Consider the following 19,571-nt stretch of genomic DNA (forward strand, 5'->3'; position numbering starts at 1 on the left):
CGTCGCGATCGGCGACCTGACTCGTGTCTTACACGACACATCGCATCGCACGTGACTTCCGCAGAGTGGCGCAGTGCCAATGTTCAATCCGGATAAGGACACAACGCGTCATGGGCGGCTCGACTTTCGAATTCCGTGGATCCTTTTATTTGGACGGTGATCGATGGCGCAAGAGAAATATGGGCGGTAGAGATGGCCTTCGTAAATTTCACGTGGTCAAAGTTGGCGTGCAGAGCCAGAGCAGCCACATGTTCTTTACATATTTTAATTTATGCCTAACAGTGGAATCAAAGCTTTACTTTATGCAGAGACAGGGATCCGCGACACGATTTCCTCTCTAGCTAGATCCTAGCCATTGAATTGATAAACTCCTGTACGAGCATGGAGATTTCAGTTCCGCAATGAACGCCGTGTTTGTGGTTTGCCCACGTGGAGGCACGAACAAAGAAATTGTCAGGATAACGAGGGAGATCCAACAAATGCTTCGTAAAGAGTGAACCTTAGGCTTATAAACATAGTTCTTGCATTTCTCATGTACTCACATACATCCTTAGAACTGTTTCTTTCTTACGTTTAAGGATTGAAAAAGTTTATTCTAATTGAAATAGTTTATGCTGTAAGTCCAATAATTCCCCTCTGGTGCAATACAAACTGTCGCAGCATTTATGCTGCATTAATTGTTTGCAAAGTTCTCCATACCGTAAGATAATGGAAAGAACATGTAACCAGCATGATTCATTCATGGCCTATAAACAAATTGATCAACAAAGTTTCAGCAAAAAATTATTCACCATCACCAGTAGATTTTCGACAAACAAAAAAAAGTTCATGGTCTTACTAGAAACCGAATTATTGAGAAAATGATAAATTGGCCACGATCAGTATGTATAACAATTGTCTTGACAATGTATAAGAAATATGGGAACAATGTGCAATCTAAGAGCATCCCAAGTGATGTGAGAGCTAGGTTTTCGCTGCAGCTTTACAAAGTTGAGAACTCACTGGTTTAAGTACCTCGAGGAGTTTACACTTCCATTACATGGGCACTGGATTACGGGGGTTCAATTCATTGTAGCATTGGGTAGTCCTTGAGAAGAGATTCATCATTGTTGTCTAATCACACCCACTGCAATCTTCCTTGCTGCTCCAAAGCTTGGTATATGTTCCCATCTGCAACGATGACCTGTCTTCTCATGGCCGTAGCAATATGGCATGTATTGTAGTTCACCCGTAACTTAGGTGGTCTTAACTGGCTCTCGGTAGGGGGGTTGCCATCCACGACTTCACACAAGAACTCATCTGCCACATCTCCATCTTCATCCATACGCAATCGGCTCGTATACCAGTTGAAACCCTGACAGCAAAGAAGGAAAAAAAGGATTCTGATAAGAAACCACTATTTGGAAAGTACCATGCAAAGGTGAAACGGATAGTAAATCCAATACCATTGAGAAAAAGCGTAAGAATCATTACACGTAACAGAACAAATAACAACAATAAGGCTGTGATGAGAGAATCAACTGTATTGGTTTGGAAAATAATGCTGGTGCATCTGTTGCTTAAAAAATATGAAAATAATAATAATATTAAACCAATCTTACAACTTTCTATCACAATATTTGTCCTGCAATGATCCTTTTCCAGAGTTACATAATTCAATGATTTTTTCACTAATAAGTTTGAGTGGAAATGGTTGTGCATCCTGTGTGACTCTTAATCCCAACATCAACCAAAAGGCTTATTGAGCAGTTGATAATGGGTAAGACATAAGCAAGTATCAAGCTAAGGACACAGAATTCACACAATAGTTTGACAATTTTGATTTTGGATCATTGATTCCTGCCATACCATTATTCATTTTTAGTCCACTATAACACTTACTCCAATATAACACAACTTTCAACATTTACTGTCCTTTTTGAAAACTAGCATAAATATTACTATATCTTTACTCCCCATGCTGGAGTGACTCGCAATCTTGTCACATAATTTTGTGTTGAATCCTTGAGGAAATGGAGCAGACATGCCTACTATCTTGATTTTATATTTTTTCATTGCTTGGACATGGTTATGAGCATCTGACACCTGCACAGGTTAGCCAAACGCAACATACTATTTGTTGCAATCTACAGAACGAGAGGACGCAATAATCTACCATGGCATATAAGTATATTTGTAGAGGTATTCATAACCAGAGAGTTTGAGTACCAGAGACCTGATTTATATTCCCCAACAACTGTGACTAATACCAAGTTTAGTAGTTGATTGACACTCATTGCTCATATGTATTTCAGCTAATAGAGATTCTAAAGTTTTCTGAACAAATCTCACTTTCACCATTAACCATTGCAAAATAAAAGATATATAATAATAATATCATCACACATTACAATAACTGTAGATGTCAGTCCCAAGGCCAAATGAAAAAGATTAAGGGTTGCATTATGCATAATTAGCATTAAAATTTAAAATTATCTAAACATTTGCAGATGGATAATTGAAATACCAATTGGAAATTTATTTTTTGCACTTTGAAAATTTTCACTAATACATTCATAAAGCTATATACCCAGACAAGCTTTGCATAAATAATGCACATCAGTCTCCTTGCATAAAATTGTTGAAACTACTACTTTCCATCATCTATGGTATCTCAACAAGTTACATTACATTAGACTTCTCCTTAAGGCAATAACTCATAAAAGTTCCGAGTAAGAGTAAAAGGAAATGGATAAATGTACAGCATTTTAGTAATGCAATCAGGTTTCGATTATAGAGATAATCAACGTCCCGTTTAGGTTGACATTTCATCCCCTATGTTAGTGCAAGCTATGAATTTCTGTTAAAGAAAAGATATGATGATTAAAAAGGAAAGATAAATACAGGTGGCCCAAGAGAAACATTCGACTATGTGCACTGTATCATGATGCAACAGAACTCAACTATAGATATAAAGCGTGAAGAATTACTCGAAGAACATACTAGGTTCTATTCTCTAGCTACAACCAACCAACAGTAAAAAGAACATTTGGATAAATATTAACCACTGTGGCAAGGCAAACTTGTCCAATTTTACTTGAAAACAATCTCAAAGTAGCAATGGCAAAGGGCAGACTTTACCTAGCCATTCTAGTTCATCATCCCGAGCCGAAACAAAAGAGAAACCCCATGGAGAGTAGAATAAGAAATCGTACTCCCACGAAGTTCAACAAAAAGGGCTAGTTAGGAATCATAAACATTGATCGATTTGGAATTCTAATTCCAATCTTTGCAGAAATAGAAAGTGATAAAGTTGACATTTTGGGGCATCAATTGCCAAAAGGATCTAACGAGAAGGATGGGAGAGAAGAGGGCACCTGAACACCGCCTTCGCCGGGATCGCAGGGGAGAAGGACGGGACCGAGGCTGGGCCGCTCGGTGACCACGGGGACCTTCACGGAGATCCCTCTGCCGGTGCCGGACCGTCCGCCGGTTGCGAAGCGCGCCGTCGCCGCCTCATCCTCCTCTCCGTCTTCCCTCGTCAACCCAAAGAAGCTCGCGATCCTTCCGAAGAATCCCATTGGATCAGAATTATTCCCCCCTCTTTCTCCGACAAATAAGGAAATTATTTCGTCACGCAAATTGCAAGGACGCCTCCATTAAAAGCACAAATGGAATGGGTACTCCATGAACCTGACGAAAGCCCGGCCCAATTCAAACGCCATACTTCAACTAATAATATAAAAGTAATAAATAAAAATAAAAATAAAAATAAAAAACAGCACAATTCACCTAATACATTTTAATGGGTTAAAAACTAATAATAAATATTTAGTTTGGGCATAGCAAAGCTTCCCAAATGGTTAAATTAAACATAGATGTTCCAACCAAAAAAAAAACAGTTACTATTATCATAATAATATACAAAACATAGTTATTAATATTGACTCTATCTGTAGTATAACTTTTTAGGAAAATTGCATCCATCGAGCGGTATCAGTATATATTTGTTCAAAAAAAAAAAATCGCCGACGGCCAGTTACTATTATCATAATAATTATACAATTATAAAGAAAAATCAGCAAGTAATGGAGCAAACTAAACTTTTAGGTTATCATTCATCAAGTTGCATAAGTTACTTAAATCACAGGCATTAATTGCTTAGCCTTATTCAAGTGTTAGAAACACACAAACAATTTCCCTGCAGTAATCGTTCACTCAACGCGCGCATCTCTTTACAAAATTCAAGCATTGATAGTAAACCTCCTTATATATATATCTTCACTTTACTGTTCGTAATTAAGTTAATCCAGTGGCTGCTTACGTTCCAGACGATGAACATTGACATGGATAATGTCTTCATTTAGCTAGCCTCTAGTTCCTGGCCTACCGATTAGCAGCTCTGTTTCTACCTCCATGTTATTATTATGTTTTGGATCAGCATCTCGGCCGGCTGTTGCCTGCAGTTGAGCTTCTGCATCTGCATGGCTATGGCTATGGCTATGGCTCTTGAACAAGAACCAAAATTGAGTTAGGAATATATATATCGAAGTGCTATTACTTATTTTCAGTACTAGTGGAAAATTCATCATGCACAAATTATTATGCGATCTCATACCTCTTGACGCAATTTTACATTCTCCTCTAGAAGCACCCTCACCTGCGTGATGCATCTCAGACAACAGATAAAGGAAGAAAAAAAAGGTACAACTCATGCACGATGTTAAAATCTCCCTAACAAAAGTTATATAAGTTACGTACCTTATCTTTTAACTGTGCAATTTGCTCCTCCAACATCGATTGCTGCGCAAAAACTCTTGTATTTTAGTCGAACAAATTTTCAAATAACGTCGTAATAAGGAAATTAAGCAGGCACCCAGATAGATAGATAGATAATTAATTAATTGTAGAGACACTACCTTTCTTCCTCTGATGTTCTGCAAGCTTCTTCCTATCTCAGCCTCTAATGAAAGCAGCTCACCAAAAGAGCATCCCTCCAATCCTTGGCCCAAGAGTTTCCTGGAGCCAACATGAGCTCAAGAGTACAGAAATTTGGGTGAAACAGTTCCTTTTAGGGATCTGCTGATAAAAGCAAGATGCGATCAGATTGGTACCTTGTATGAGATTCAAGGGTTTCAATTTTCTTTGTTATATCAGTAGCTTCGGTTCTCAAAAGCTGCAGAATAGCAGTAGTGTTTGAAATATCCATACAGCACAATATTTTGTTTAATGCATATTCAATTGTTCACCTTAATTAGTTTTGATATATCTACTGCAAATACTTTACAATATTGTTACTGAATCTGCTCATGCTGGGTCTAGCAGCTACTTTTGCAATCTTATGAGTTTAAATACTGGTTAGTTGTGAGTTTAAGGTTGGATCCCTAAAGTTAAATATGAGCTTATAATAAGACATACAGATTATAGAAGAGAACTAGCTAGCAATTAGATGGTCGAGGATCACCTGCACATTTTTCTCTACTCCTTTAACAGTGCTGGAATTCCCAGTGTGAATCTTATACCGTTCGATCGTCCTCTCCGTGCTAACAAATTCAATAGCAAAAGAGAATGATTAAATTTTAGAATTTATTGTGTGTTACTCTTGTGACAAAAAGAATAATATTGTGTGTTGTGTGTATCTTAATCATAAGAGTAGCATTATGGAATTAATAAATCAGCAAGCTTATCACATGAATAAGAAATGTAGACTGAGATATAATCAAAATCAAATAAAAACATCATATATATTTGCATGAAAGTGAAACAAAATTAGTGTTAACAGAGCAAGTAGTCGATCATCCTTTCAAACTGATCATCTACCTCGAATCAATATGTTGAGAAGAAGAGGATAGAAATATTTCCATATATCCTTAAGGCAACAAACTTCTTTGATTTTGTCTTCTAGAAATATTTCCATGTCTTTCAACTGAAACGATCGATAAAGAGCAAAAGGTAATTGTTCCTACAAGCCAGCTTTGAGAGATGATATATAATGTAGTTAGTTCTAATTATAAAAGTATCACACCATATATGTTATCACTCAAAAATGTAATTAATGAAAAAAATATAGGGAAAAGAAGAAAGACTTGAATATGATTTTATTTATTTGACTCTTTTTTTATCAATAGCTATAATTTAGTATCTATTACTCTCTGAACTCTATAAATAGAGAGTTCATTTTATTATTTCCACACTCATCTTCTCTACTCTCATTCTGAATTCCGCAATCTCTACATGCTTTCGACTCCAATTCTACAAGTTTTCGCAATCTCTACAATGGAAGGAGGCCGAGGAAGTTTATCATCTCAATCTAGGGATAAGAAAATAATGAATCTGAATGAGGAGCTCAACATTCAATCCACCAATAATGAGACCGAACAACTTCCGACATCCGAAACACAACGAAATACTGATACAATTACTTCTAAGATTCGGAAAGTTCCTCCTTTAAAATCTTCTATTTTTACTAAACATTTTTAAAATGTCACTCTTCCGTCGAGAGAATTGCATGGAAAATATAAACAACAATATTTCCTACAAATTCCAAGTCGACAGCAGCTATGGGTCGTTGAAACTACACGTAGAAAAGAAGCACCCAATTGAATATGGAATCAACCATTCTCAAGTATAATTATCTAGATTTTCCACTAGTGAAAATATTGAATTTTATTTTTATATTTCAATAATAAATTAAGAGAATAATTAGCTAGATTTGTTTATATATAACATCTTTCATTTAATTTTGGATCTAAATGCATTTTGAAGATTTTTATAAATAATCTCTTAATCCACCTGCTACGTGTCTCTAGAACTACACTTACTCATACAATTAAAAAATTAGTTTCTTTTTGTTATGATATTTATAGTAACCATTAGCGAACATATTCATATATGAGTGTGATTTGCCCCCGGGGCATAGGTGAGTTGGTTACGACGCAGCAGACTTGCAGAAGAGGGCAAGGGTTCGAATCCTGACGAAGCTAGGCAATACCCTACTGCGTCGTAACCAACTGTACTTTCTCGATTTACCTCCTCACAGATGGTCGTGAGGGCGACCGTGTGGGGACGCTAAGGTGGCGGATCCACCTTATGCAGAAGAGCGTGATTTGTCATTGGATCGATAACTCCTAAAATATTCAAAAAAAGATTATTAGCTTATAGAGTTTTTAATGAATCACATACTGCTCACAATGTCGCACAATTATTATGTTTAATTTTAGAAAATTATGGATTAACTTATAAAATATTTTCAATATCATTTGATAATGCTAGTTCTAATACTACTAACTCAAATTTATATGTCAACATATTATTATAGTTTATTTTTTTATATCCATTGTATATATATCATATTTTAAATTTATGTGTTCAAGATAAATTAAGAATTTTAGAAAATCATATTAAACTAATTAGAACTGATATTTTTTATTTATGGCCGTATCCATCTATAATGAAACAATAGGATAAATTTTATAAAAATAATAGAATGAAACCTACAAAATTTTCACACGATGTAACAACACATTAGAATTCAACATATCAATTATCACAAAATTCATTTCAATATAGAGAATTATTATGTTCATTTCAATATTAATAATACTAATATATATTTATTTTCACACAAATGAAATATTTATAATAGTATTTGTGAAAGTTTAAGAGTAGTTAATAATACAATCGAACAACTTTCTGATTTTTATTATCCTACTTATTTAATTTTAATGAATTTTTGTCTTCCTATATATTAGCAATGAAAACTAAATGGAAAAAGTTTTTTTCATATTCCTCGAAATTATTAACCCGATATATAAATTAGAAGTTTTACAAGAAATGTTAGTTTTGTATTATGACATTTTAATTTCATTTAAGATTCTTCTTCTCTTAATCCTAATAATATTGTATATAATATTTAAATTATTTATATGATATTTATACAGAATATAGTATAAAATAAAAATACAAATTAATATTTCTGAAACATAAAAAAATAGTAATAGTAATTTAAAATTTATAAAAGCACAACTTTTATTAAAAGAACGAATGAACCATTTAATTCCACACAGGAACTTGAGAATTATTTTACGAGTTCTTTTGATTTTAATGAAGCATATAGTGAAGCGGATTTCAATATCTTGGTCGTCATAGAAGGCTCAAAATTTTCACGCCCTCTCCATGATCGTTAAAGAAATTTTAGTTTTGTATTATGACATTTTAATTTCATTTAAGATTCTTCTTCTCTTAATCCTAATAATATTGTATATAATATTAAAATTATTTATATGATATTTATACAGAATATAGTATAAAATAAAAATACAAATTAATATTTCTGAAACATAAAAAAATAGTAGTAGTAATTTAAAATTTATAAAAGCACAACTTTTATTAAAAGAACGAATGAACCATTTAATTCCACACAAGAACTTGAGAATTATTTTACGAGTTCTTTTGATTTTAATGAAGCATATAGTGAAGCGGATTTCAATATCTTGGTCGTCATAGAAGGCTCAAAATTTTCACGCCCTCTCCATGATCGTTAAAGAAATTTTAGTTTTGTATTATGGCATTTTAATTTCATTTAAGATTCTTCTTCTCTTAATCCTAATAATATTGTATATAATATTAAAATTATTTATATGATATTTATACAGAATATAGTATAAAATAAAAATACAAATTAATATTTCTGAAACATAAAAAAATAGTAGTAGTAATTTAAAATTTATAAAAGCACAACTTTTATTAAAAGAACGAATGAACCATTTAATTCCACACAGGAACTTGAGAATTATTTTACGAGTTCTTTTGATTTTAATAAAGCATATAGTGAAGCAGATTTCAATATCTTGGTCGTCATAGAAGGCTCAAAATTTTCACGCCCTCTCCATGATCGTTAAAGAAATTTTAGCTTGTCTAACGTTAATAATTGCTGTGAAATAGATGTTCAATGTCGCAGTAATATATTAGATGAACGACAATCGACTTTGTCTCCCGACTGGTTAGAAGCTTAAGCATTACTCAAAGATTGGACCAGAGCCGAAAAAAGAATCCCAACTTTCAGATAACGAAGTCGAAAAATGTAATATCAAAGGTATGAATACTATTAGAATGAAAAGCGAGAATGAATAACAATATCATTTCTTAAGATAAAAGGGTAAAAATATAAACTAACTACCTAAGCTTTGATTCTCTTACATACTAAGGGAATCCGTATGTAACTAAATCCTTTTTTTAATGAATTTATAATTTAAATTATAATCTTGAACCGTAAAGAACCATTAACCGAAATGATGAATCAATGGTTTCAAACTGTGAATTGTTACTATCTTAAACGATTAAGGTTAGATCGACATGTCAAAAATCATACGGTTCTAAATCCTAAACCGTTAATTTCGAACGGATCTAATTCCGAGTCCAAAAATTAATCAATACTAACTTTCGGCCACTTCAGAAAAACACGAACACCAAGAAGAAAAATTGAATCCAGTTAAATGGAAGGCCCTTTTCGTCGCAGGATCCGCGAGGAAATACTGCGATGTTCCGATGATTTAACCTTGTTGCTGTACCGACTCGGAAACCAATCGAAAGTAGCATTGCCACATGAACAAGAAAATGTGGAGAAATAAATCGCAAAGAGGAGTAAGGATTTGCAGGTATATACGAATTGTAAAGTTGAGTTTTTTTTTTTTTTTTTTTGCGTTGAAATCCATGAAGAATCGAACTTTCCAAGGGGGAAAAAAAGAGAGGAAGAAGCGGGGAAACCTGGAGCTGGAGAACTCATAGAGCTTGCCGCGGGGGGAAAAGACGATGGCGGCGACCTCGGCGTCGCAGAGAACGGAGAGCTCGTAGGCCTTCTTCAGGAGGCCGCTGCGGCGCTTGCTGAAAGTTACCTGCCGGCTCGCCGCGTTCTCTATCCGCCGCATCTCCGTCTTCCCCCTCACCATCTCGATCTCCTCTTCTTCTCCTCCGACTTGCTCTCTCAGAATCCAGAAGAGGAAGGATGAGAACGAGGAGGATGTTGCAACTTGCAATAGAAGTCGACTTCACCTGCTACCACAAAAATAGCAAGGCAGGGACTACCCAGGAAGACAAGATCCATTCCCATTAAGGAAAAGAAGGCCGAGAGGAAAAGTATTACCACCAATAGAAGTTACGATGTGTCCGAACTTCCCAAAATTAGACCCGATTTTCTACCCGCACGCCGAGTGGAGACCCCTTGGCGCGCCGAGTGTTTCTGCCGCGGATCATTTGTCCGGAACGACACACAAAACACGAAAACGAGTGCTTTAGACACGTGGCACATAACGACTGCTGTAGACCATGGGCAGATCGGCGACTGGCATGGAGCGGGATCTGCTGTGCACTGCTGGACGGAAATGAACGCCCTGTCGAAGTGGGCCCCGGTCGTACGAGGTCGCGCATGGTATCTGTACGTGCCGGCCCATCAGACGCCGACACGCGTATGGCAGGTTCTAAGACACGTGGCTCTCGCTCACTCGGTGGAAATTGACGAAAGTTCGTCGGACGCATTCCCAGAGGACGCAACCGGTGGGGCCCGACTAGTGGAGCCAACGCGGCCCTTCGTTCAATTATGGGAAGGATCCGCTACCGACCGTGTTTCTTCCAAGGGAGGCGTTATCTAGTGAAGAAAGATGAAACGCTATTTTTGTTTGCGTTCTATTATTATTATTTTATTATTATTATTATTATTTTCCTTCCTACTTCGTAAATTAAGTTTCAATTTAAACCAACGTTTAAAATCTTAAAATTATTATTATTATTTATAAAAAAACAAAACCTAAAAGATGATATCTTGGATTAGAAAGAACCTAAACATCATTATTTTTTAATTAAAAATTATGCAGTACTTTATAGTTGTTGGATTCCGATGAGAATTTAAAAGCTAGCTAAGGATAATCTAGTTTATACAAGGCACGATTCCTCCTCCCCTTTTTTTTTTTTTTAATCCAGAACAAAAATTAATTTAGAAAAGGGAAAGATTGGATTAAGCATAAAGAGATAATTTAGAAAAGGTATGATTTGCCACAACCTTGGCAGCAAGTTCAAATGTTTATTACATTTGCAAAATCATTTGAGATTTGGGACCATAATTTGTTTTGTTCTAAATTAGGTTAATTCTTTTTCTTTTTTTTAAAGGAAAGTTCAATTTTTTTTATTTTATGTGGTTATCAAAAAGTATATAGTACGTATTAGTTATCATTACTGCCTTCCTTCTAATTCAATTCTCAGTAGGTGGAACCTCACTGAGAGGTTTGATTACATCAACCACCTCTAAGTACACTTGGCATGTATATCAAAATAAAGTTACATTTCAATATAACAATAGTTTAATAATATTATTACTATAGATATTTAATATTCTATGAAAATATTTTTTTAGTAAAGGTTAAAAAAAGTTAAATAACTTATATCACTATCTTAGCTACTCTAAATACTGAAATTATAGATCATTTATAGTTTTACTCTTGATGCGTAGTCAAATATTTATACAACGAGAGCTTTATTATGACTTGACTTCACATTATTATACTGCGAGCTACATGTTTTATAGGATTCCAAGTTTATTCGTGGAAAAATATATCCGCCGTTGGATACTGTGCTGATCAAATCCAATGAGCGGCTTGGATGTAAAGTTACATGCAATAAGCGGCACATAATGCCGACTTGAAATGCCGTAAATGCCCTTATTGTGCTTTCCTCGTCGACTCGACTCGACTCGACTCCTTATTTCTCTTACATGTAATCAGATTCTAATCTCGATCTAATCCCTCATCGCCTCACTCTCGCCTCTCGAGGTCCATCTCAGATCTGAATTCCCAGCGCGAGCTTCTATGTCGACCAAGATCGAGATGTGCTTCTTCGTGATGTAAAGGATTGCCTTTTTTTCTTTTCTTTTCTTGCACAATCAAGTCAAGTATATATAGCCTCTTTTCTCGGCCTTTTATCAATTTTCCGGTGTTTTTTTTATTGGATTTCCTCGATGAATCTTGACCCTGTAGTGTTAATTTCATTTTTTTAAATTGATTCCGGAAGTGTAGCTTTGGACTAATTTGTGATTTGGGATTAGGGTTTCGGTGCACTTTGTTTTGGTAAATTCAAGGTGATTGGCAGTGGATTCTGGTAGTGCTTGAGTTGGAATAGTGGAGAGGAATTTATGACGGCACTTGAAGTGTTAGATCTGGATTTTTTGATGCTTCTCCCGCGGCGAAGATAATGGAAGTCTGGGCTGGATCCTCCCTCGTTTTGGGTATTTTTGTTCTGGAATTTTGTTGGTCAGTTTTATGAAGGTATGGTGCATCTCTATCTGGAAATAAACTCCTCTGTGGTTGTTTGAAGTTCTTATTTCCTTTTCCCTCATGCGAATTTTTGATTTTCCACATGGATACAAAGCAAAGGTATCTTTTTGACAATCCAATCACAGTAAACACCCATTGACCTGAGTAAGGCTGAATTTCCGGATCGATTAGCAAAGACATACTTTTGTGATTTACCTCATGTCAAACATAGATTGGTATTACTAGGGGATTTGAATTAACTTTCTCAATTAGCAAAGAGATTGTTCATGCGCTTAAGGATTTGAATCTACCTCATGTTAAATTCTAATCTGCTTCAAGTATCCAGTTTCCTATATGTCGCGAACTCCACATCGGTTGATAGAAGTATGAGAAGTAATGCATATGCATGTTTGATACAACAAGAAGGGGTTAGTATTCTGTTCGTGCGCTTAAGGAAGTTGTGGTCTGACTGCTTATTTTGAGGATATCTCTTTTCTGGCCAGAACATAGAGAACAATTTGTCATTGTTGACCCAGGGACATGGGTTGTATCAATCTCGTATTTTCCTAGGCTTGTACACGCCAAGACAATCGATACTTAATTTCTTTATCCCATCAAGCACCCAGAATTTTGAGGTTTTATAACCTTAACTTGTAATGTTAGTCTATAGAAGCACAGAACCTTAACTACTTTACATGTATATCTCTTCTGATTACTTTTGTGTCCTGCATTTTAATTTGTTGAGATTCTGATGGATGTATGTTTTTTCTTTTATGCAGCAAGGTTATGAGCAGTAGAGTAGATAATTTCTATCCTTCTTATAACGCTGCTGCGGTTGGTGCCTAATCTGTCCTACTTCTGGTGTTTGTGATATGGGTTTTTTTCCATGTTGTGAGAAGTCTGGGAAAAGAACTATCAGAAATGCCTTACTTAGCACCCACCAATTCTCTCTTCTTCTGTCTCCTGGCATCTCCTTTTGGGACTGCATCTTTCGCAAAATCAGATACTCCTTCAGACCTGAATGCGTGTAGGAGTACAGTTTCAGTTGATTGACTACTAATTAACTTTGAGCAAATTTAGCAGTTAATAGGTTTGTTATTGGATTCGGCAATCAATCTTTTGTCATATTAGTCATTTTGAAAGGATAGGTAGAGTTCCATATATCAGTGGGATAATAAGATATGGAGAAAGTAAGATGTGGTCAGCCTAGCCCCGTTCCAAAGAAAGGAAAAAAGAAGCAGGCGAAGGGTGAGTTAGATCGTCTGAAGCAGGCTGAGAAGAAAAAGAGACGTTTGGAGAAAGCACTTGCAGCATCTGCTGCCATACGTTCTGAGTTAGAGAAGAAGAAACAGAAGAAACTAGAAGAACAACGAAGGCTTGATGAAGAAGGTGCCTCAATTGCTGAAGCAGTTGCCCTTCATGTTCTCGGGGAAGACACGGACGAACCCTGTCACTTTGCAGTGGGCAATTCTGTTCAACATAACAGTTGGAATTGTTCAGGCAATATTGATCTCCTCATGGGTTATCAGACCTCCACAGAACATTGTTTTGACTGTCTTGATCAGGCAAGCATACCGTACGAGCCTGTGTGGAAGTGTAACAGGTTGGGGAATCGATCAGTATGGCCACCACAAACTTATGTGGAAGACTGTCAATTGTCAGCCCACGAAGGAACAAGTCAAGGAGCTGATGTCTCCGTAGGTCTCTTGGCAGCTCAAGCTGTTTCATCACTGCAAATTGTAGAAGATCCAAATTGTGCTCAATTTTCTGGGCCAGGCGCAACAACTTTTCTTATTAATAAAATGCTGGCTGGCTGCAACAATGGTAAAAAGGTTGAAATTTACAGGAAGATATAGCATTTTACAGTGATAAGCTTGTATATAGCTATGACAATTATCTTTCTTTGTTTAACATACATTCACCTTCCACTCAGTGGTATGTCTTGCAAACTGTTTGTGCTATTGTAAACTTGTAACATGTTTGGCTATGATTTTTCAGTTTCATGCAACTATAATTGTCTCTGGTACACTGTTGTCTTGTATGCTACTCATCATTGACTTCAGCCCTAACATTTGGACTATTCATTTATGTAAAATTCTAAAATGCACCTAAGATTTAATAGTTAAAAAAAATGCTTTCTAAAATTTTATTAATATTAAAATGTTTATTTAATATTTTTATTTGTTTCTTAAAGTGTTTTTTTATTAATAAATGAGCAATTTAGGAAGTCGTTAGGAAGACTAAAATTGATATTGCAGTTTTAGATGGGAGAATCTAAAAGCAAGCACAAACGTTAGGAATGTTTTGACATTAATAAAATATTATATTTTATTTTTAAAAAGTTCCACTTACACACTTAGAAAAAACTAATGAAGTCGAAAAGTCATTTGAATGATGAAGTTGAGAAATAAGTTTTCTATGATCGTGTGAATTAAATGGAGAGAGTTGAAAAGTCTGAGTCTTCCAAAGTCGTATGGACTGACTTGACAAAAAAAGTTAGAGTGGCATGAGCTGATGGAATCAGTAGTCTAAATCCTCTAGAATAAGAGTAACTGAACTGATTGGATCGAAAAGTCGTGACAGTCGATGGGGTTAAGATGACTACTCCCACCAAAACTTGACTTTTAATCTCAACGTGAGCTTGACTTTTGACTTCGCCAAATATTAATCCCTGCTTCCACCGTATCAGTTATGGGCTCCTCCTTCGCAGGTCTATTTCAGTTCAGTACTGAAAGCAAGATTAATGCTGGCTCCTCAACATTCAACACGGAAAGCAATGTGGGAATTGTTATTCTGGTATTGTCTTGCTCTCTCACTGTTCTTGATATTAATTCCTAATTCTTATGAATTGGAAGAATGGGGCTGTGCCTGGTGCATGCACTGCGTTTCAGACATGGTCTATCAACAAAAAGGGTCCAGTCCTGGTGGCCATCTTCAGCCTAGTCCGTTCCTTAGCTTAGGAAGGTTCCCTACCTGGTTTTGTGGGCTAAGAAAAATGAAGATTCTGCAGAGCTCGATGCCAATGCCAGCACAACGCTACCTGTTGAAGATGTGGAGAAGCCTCTCCTGTAACATCGAATAACTTTTAGTTGATTTTTTCAGCATCGTGTTAGTTTCCTTTGATTTTCCTGAAAACAATTTTAAGCATCAAAGGGTACTTTTATTTCACTACAAGTAACATCAATGCGTACAAATAAAGAAGTTGGAAGAAATTTTATAGGGAAGAATGAGTAATTACACCACCTGGAGGAATTAGGACTCCCCATGATCCCTAATGAAGGTTTACAATAACACGTTGATCTCATGCATTAGAAATGAAGCTACATACAAACAAGGAATGAGGAGCCATGCAACGTCCCTGTTCACAAGTAGCCGGAATCCGGTGAGGTAGTGAACACAGGCTTGTCCTTGTCCACCACATTGCTTTCCGCTGTCCCGGCACTGCTGCTCTTCCTCCGCGGCTTCGCCTCGCCGAGCATCGTGAGCACGTCCCTGATCGACGGCCGGTCCTTGGGAAGCTTCGCCGTGCACAGCAGCGCGATCCGCAGCACCAACACCATCTCCTCCTGCACATGCTTGCACCGCCCGCCCACGCTCCCGTCCAGCACCTCTTCCACCTGGTTGCTTCTCAGCTTGTCCCGAACCCACCCCACGATGTCCTGCCCTTCACCGAACTCCGCCTCGATCGGCTTTTTTCCGGTCGCCAGCTCCATCAGCACCACCCCGAAGCTGTAGATGTCGCTCTTCTGATCCACCTTCAGCGTGTAGCCATACTCTGTTTCAGGATAGAGCATGATGAATCTTTCTTTTAACTAGAAACAGAGCAAAACGAGAGGTTTTGATCATGTACCTGGAGCGATGTAGCCGTAAGACCCGGCGACCATCGTCACGGATTCATTGGTCCTCGACATCATCCTCGCGAGGCCGAAGTCAGCGATCCGGGCGTCGAGGTTGGCGTCGAGCAAGATGTTGTTCGACTTAATGTCTCTGTGAATTATGGGAGGGTTGAAGTCGTGGTGGAGGTAGGCAAGTCCCTGTGCGACACCGGAAGCCACGTTGTACCGCACCACCCAGTCAGCGAGTACGCCACCGCCGGCCTGCTGCGACCCGTGTAGCGCGTCCCACAGGCTGCCGTTGGGCATGTACTCGTATAGGATCATTGTGTCGACGTCGTTGTGTATGTAACCGAGCAATCGTACGATGTTGCGGTGACGGAGCTTTCCTAGTACGTTCACTTCTCCGGCCATGTCGGCGGCGAGGCTCGAGCTACTGCCGCCTCCCGCGGCGGTGTCGGGAGAGCCGCCCGCCCGCCAGAGCTTCTTGACAGCCACCACCGTGTGCGGAGGCCGCGGGAGCTCGGCCTTGTAGACGATCCCAGTGGCGCCCATTCCGATGACGTTCGCCTCCTTGACGCAGGCGATGATTTCTCCGCTCGTGAAGCTGAGTCGCTGAAACGCCGTCAGCCTCCACGGCCATGCCCCGCCGCTCTCTTCGTCGAAGCGTTCGTCGCAGCAGCTGCCGTTGCTGGCGTACCATTTCTTGTAAAGATGCTGAGCGCCCAAGAGAATGATGCAGAAGGCCAGCACCACCGAGATGCCTGTCATCCAGCCGGCGACGATGTGCTTCAATCGAGCACTCTTTTGACTCCCCGACCAAGTCTCCCTGTCTCCCGAGCGGCACGGAGGCAGCACTCCGCCACAAAGTCCCGAATTCCCAGCGAGCTCGTCAGGGTTTATGGTCCTCAGTAAGCCATTTGCGGGGACAGGGCCTGAGAGATTGTTGTGCGACAAATTCAAAGTCTCAAGCGCCGGCGAGCTCCCGAAGTTCTCCGGTATCGGTCCTTTGAGCAGATTATTAGAGAAGTCAACGGTGGCGAGTGCCGGCATCATTGCTATCGCGACGGGGATCTCGCCGGCTAGCAAATTGCCATGGAGGTCGAGACTTACTAGCTTCTGGCACGCAGCAAGGCTCTCCGGGATACCTCCTTCGAGGCGGTTATTCGACAGATCGAGAACCGCCAGCGTGGGGCAGTCTTGGAACTGGTCCGGAATCTCGCCGGAGATCCGGTTATCAGATGCCATGAAGCTCTGCAGCGTGGGGATGGAGAAGAGGTTGGAAGGGAGGCCCAACCGGAAGCCGTTGTGGGAGAGGTCGATGAAGGAGAGCGACGTCGAGAGGGCGATGTCGCCGGGAATCTCGCCGTCGAGCTCGTTGCCGGCCAACTCCAACCTCTCCAGCATCGGCAATTTCCCTAGCCCAACGGGGATCGAGCTGTTGAACCGGTTGCTCTGCATCCTCACCCGGACCAACGTGGTGCACGTCGCCAGCCCCGCTGGAATCCCTCCGGAGAAGGCGTTGTTGAAGAGGATGAGCTTGGCGAGACTGCCGCCGTTGCATAGGCTTCCAGGGATCTCGCCGGAAAGTGAGTTCGACGACACGTCGAGCCACGTCAGCGGCGAGCTGCGTCCCAGATTTGGAGGGAGAGCGCCGGTGAGCGAGTTGTTCCACAGCTCGAGCGTTAGCAATTTGGGCAAGTCCCCGATGCCGGTTGGCACTGTTCCAGTGAGCCTGTTGCACATCAGGTTTAGCAGCTCCAAATTCTCCAGCATCGCTAACTCCGGCGGAATCCTGCCGGAAATCAAGTTGTCAGAGAGGTCGAGCAACATGAGTGCCGAAATATTCCCAATTTCCTTGGGGATCTCTCCGTCCAAATTGTTCTTGTACAAAAACAGAGTGGTCAGCTGCTTGAGCTTCCCCAACTCTGGCGGAATCCCCCCGTTGAGATTCCCGACTGCCAAGTCGAGGTATTGAAGATTCGAGAGGTTCCCGAACTCGGCGGGGATGCTTCCCTCGAGCTCATTGTACCCTATTATGAGCTTCTCCAGCGAGGTGAGTTCGCCGAGCTCTGCTGGGATTTTCCCGGTAAGATTGTTGCCGGAAAGGCCTAAAAATTTCAGCTTTCGTAGGCTCCTGTAGCCTCTCGGGATCGACCCCTCGAAGAAGCTTCCTCGAAAATCTAACACCTCGAGAGCTGTCGCGTTGGATAGATCTTCTGGCAGTGGCCCGACGAAGTTGTTGCTCGACGCGTTCAGGATTGTGAGCCCCGGCGACGAGCCTAGGCCGTTGGGGAACTCGCCGACGAAGGCGTTGGCGCTGACGTCGAACTCGCGGAGGGAGGAGAGGCCGGATAGAGAGACGGAAAGCGAGGAGGAGAAGGCGTTGCAGCATAGGTTGAGGGTGGTAAGGCTGCTGAGGCGGCGGAGGTCGTCGGCGACGATGCCGCTAAGGTTGAGGCGCGAAAGGTCGAGGGCGGTGACAAAGCCCAGGGAGTTGCATTCGACGCCAGTCCAATTGCAGTGGAAGAAGTCGTCTTCTGGGTTCTCCGGAGAGGTCCAGCCGCGGAGGGCGTGTAGGGGGTCGACCAGGCCGGATTTGATAGCGAGCAAAGCGGCGATCTCGTCGTCTTTAGTTCCTGCTGCGCTGGAAGTCGTAGCGCAGCAGCAGAAGATGTCGAAGGCAAAGAAGAAGAAGAAGAAGAAGAAGAAGGAGTGGGAGAAATGATGAGCAATCGGCTTCATCTTTGCTTTCTGCCTCTCTCTCTATCTCTCTCTCTCACCCTGCTTCATCCTCTACTCCGTTTGCATGCAACCGACGGAGGTGGAGGATGAAGAAGAAGTAGTGGAGAAAAGATGGATTCTTGTGGTTTCATTTGTTTATTAATTTGACATCATTTTTATTTTAACCCCTATCAGTTCTTTAATATCCAAAGCGCCTATCAATTTTCTTTTCAAGGGGAGAAGTGTAAGATGAGCGGAGGAAGAAGCGAGGAGAGAGAGAGAGAGGGAGGGAAATCCTCAAACGTGTTTACTTTAGGAGAAAAGAAAAAAAGAGCAAAAAAAAAAAAAACTTTGCTCGACATTGATATTTATTATAGCCCCATATCACAGCTAAAGAGAATGAGATCAGATAATAAATCATCTCCTTGTCCAAATTTAGACAAAGAAGATTTTGATCCACAAAATGAGAGATTATTGTTCCTTTCTCCTGAAATTTTAATTATTCAGGGATATGATAATTTCAGAGATATGAAATCAAAGGGCACTTGCAAATAATATAATCCTCTTCTCTCCATGCGAGACTAGCTAGCACAACCTCAATGATCTAATTCCCTCCAGAACAAATACTATTTTGTGTGAAACTCAAGCAAAAATATTAATGAGAAAAAGTTAAAGCAAATATGAAATGCATTAAGGCGGGGATAAAAATTTAAAAAGAACAAATGCATGGCTCGTG

General features: G+C 39.5%; 4 protein-coding genes across 5 annotated transcripts; 1 reads left to right on the top strand and 3 right to left on the bottom strand.

Moving 5' to 3' along the window:
- Positions 1-840: 840 nt before the first annotated feature.
- LOC141841277 (uncharacterized) lies at positions 841-3,603 on the bottom strand. Its single transcript, XM_074729425.1, has 2 exons — positions 3,357-3,603; positions 841-1,354 (listed from the first exon to the last, which is right to left on the bottom strand). The coding sequence occupies exons 1-2, from the start codon at positions 3,558-3,560 to the stop codon at positions 1,118-1,120; spliced, it is 441 nt and encodes a 146-aa protein (XP_074585526.1). The 5' UTR covers positions 3,561-3,603; the 3' UTR covers positions 841-1,117.
- A 493-nt stretch (positions 3,604-4,096) lies between these two features.
- On the bottom strand, positions 4,097-10,051 carry LOC141840360 (MADS-box transcription factor 50-like). The gene is made up of 7 exons (XM_074728329.1): positions 9,745-10,051; positions 5,444-5,522; positions 5,094-5,155; positions 4,899-4,998; positions 4,741-4,782; positions 4,598-4,639; positions 4,097-4,487 (listed from the first exon to the last, which is right to left on the bottom strand). The coding sequence occupies exons 1-7, from the start codon at positions 9,924-9,926 to the stop codon at positions 4,347-4,349; spliced, it is 648 nt and encodes a 215-aa protein (XP_074584430.1). The 5' UTR covers positions 9,927-10,051; the 3' UTR covers positions 4,097-4,346.
- Positions 10,052-11,731: 1,680 nt separating this feature from the next.
- On the top strand, positions 11,732-14,286 carry LOC141842048 (uncharacterized). Of its 2 annotated transcripts, none has more exons than XM_074730266.1 (3): positions 11,732-11,917; positions 12,071-12,290; positions 13,058-14,286. In XM_074730266.1, exon 3 carries the CDS (start codon positions 13,460-13,462, stop codon positions 14,132-14,134), a length of 675 nt encoding a protein of 224 aa, XP_074586367.1. In that variant the 5' UTR covers positions 11,732-11,917; positions 12,071-12,290; positions 13,058-13,459; the 3' UTR covers positions 14,135-14,286. The 2 variants fall into 2 exon arrangements, with proteins under 2 accessions (XP_074586367.1, XP_074586368.1); XM_074730267.1 differs by having other exon boundaries at positions 11,733-11,869.
- Positions 14,287-15,503: 1,217 nt separating this feature from the next.
- Positions 15,504-18,936, bottom strand: LOC141841011 (uncharacterized). Its single transcript, XM_074729128.1, has 2 exons — positions 16,129-18,936; positions 15,504-16,053 (listed from the first exon to the last, which is right to left on the bottom strand). Exons 1-2 carry the CDS (start codon positions 18,854-18,856, stop codon positions 15,641-15,643), a joined length of 3,141 nt encoding a protein of 1,046 aa, XP_074585229.1. The 5' UTR covers positions 18,857-18,936; the 3' UTR covers positions 15,504-15,640.
- Positions 18,937-19,571: the final 635 nt, after the last annotated feature.

The sequence above is a fragment of the Curcuma longa genome, chromosome 11 (assembly GCF_044706935.1).
Source record: "Curcuma longa cultivar G26 ecotype Majalengka, Jawa Barat chromosome 11, ITB_CL_G26_1.1, whole genome shotgun sequence".
Classification (NCBI taxonomy): Eukaryota; Viridiplantae; Streptophyta; class Magnoliopsida; order Zingiberales; family Zingiberaceae; genus Curcuma; species Curcuma longa.

Coding starts and splice junctions, on each gene's coding strand:
- LOC141841277 (XM_074729425.1), bottom strand. CDS start 3,560: ATGGGATTCTTCGGAAGGATCGCGAGCTTCTTTGGGTTGACGAGGGAA. Junction 1,355..3,356: donor CCGGCGAAGGCGGTGTTCAG/GTGCCCTCTTCT, acceptor CTTTGCTGTCAG/GGTTTCAACTGGTATACGAG.
- LOC141840360 (XM_074728329.1), bottom strand. CDS start 9,926: ATGGTGAGGGGGAAGACGGAGATGCGGCGGATAGAGAACGCGGCGAGC. Junction 5,523..9,744: donor TATGAGTTCTCCAGCTCCAG/GTTTCCCCGCTT, acceptor TGAATTTGTTAG/CACGGAGAGGACGATCGAAC. Junction 4,783..4,898: donor AGAACATCAGAGGAAGAAAG/GTAGTGTCTCTA, acceptor GTTTTTGCGCAG/CAATCGATGTTGGAGGAGCA.
- LOC141842048 (XM_074730266.1), top strand. CDS start 13,460: ATGGAGAAAGTAAGATGTGGTCAGCCTAGCCCCGTTCCAAAGAAAGGA.
- LOC141841011 (XM_074729128.1), bottom strand. CDS start 18,856: ATGAAGCCGATTGCTCATCATTTCTCCCACTCCTTCTTCTTCTTCTTC. Junction 16,054..16,128: donor TTACGGCTACATCGCTCCAG/GTACATGATCAA, acceptor ATCCTGAAACAG/AGTATGGCTACACGCTGAAG.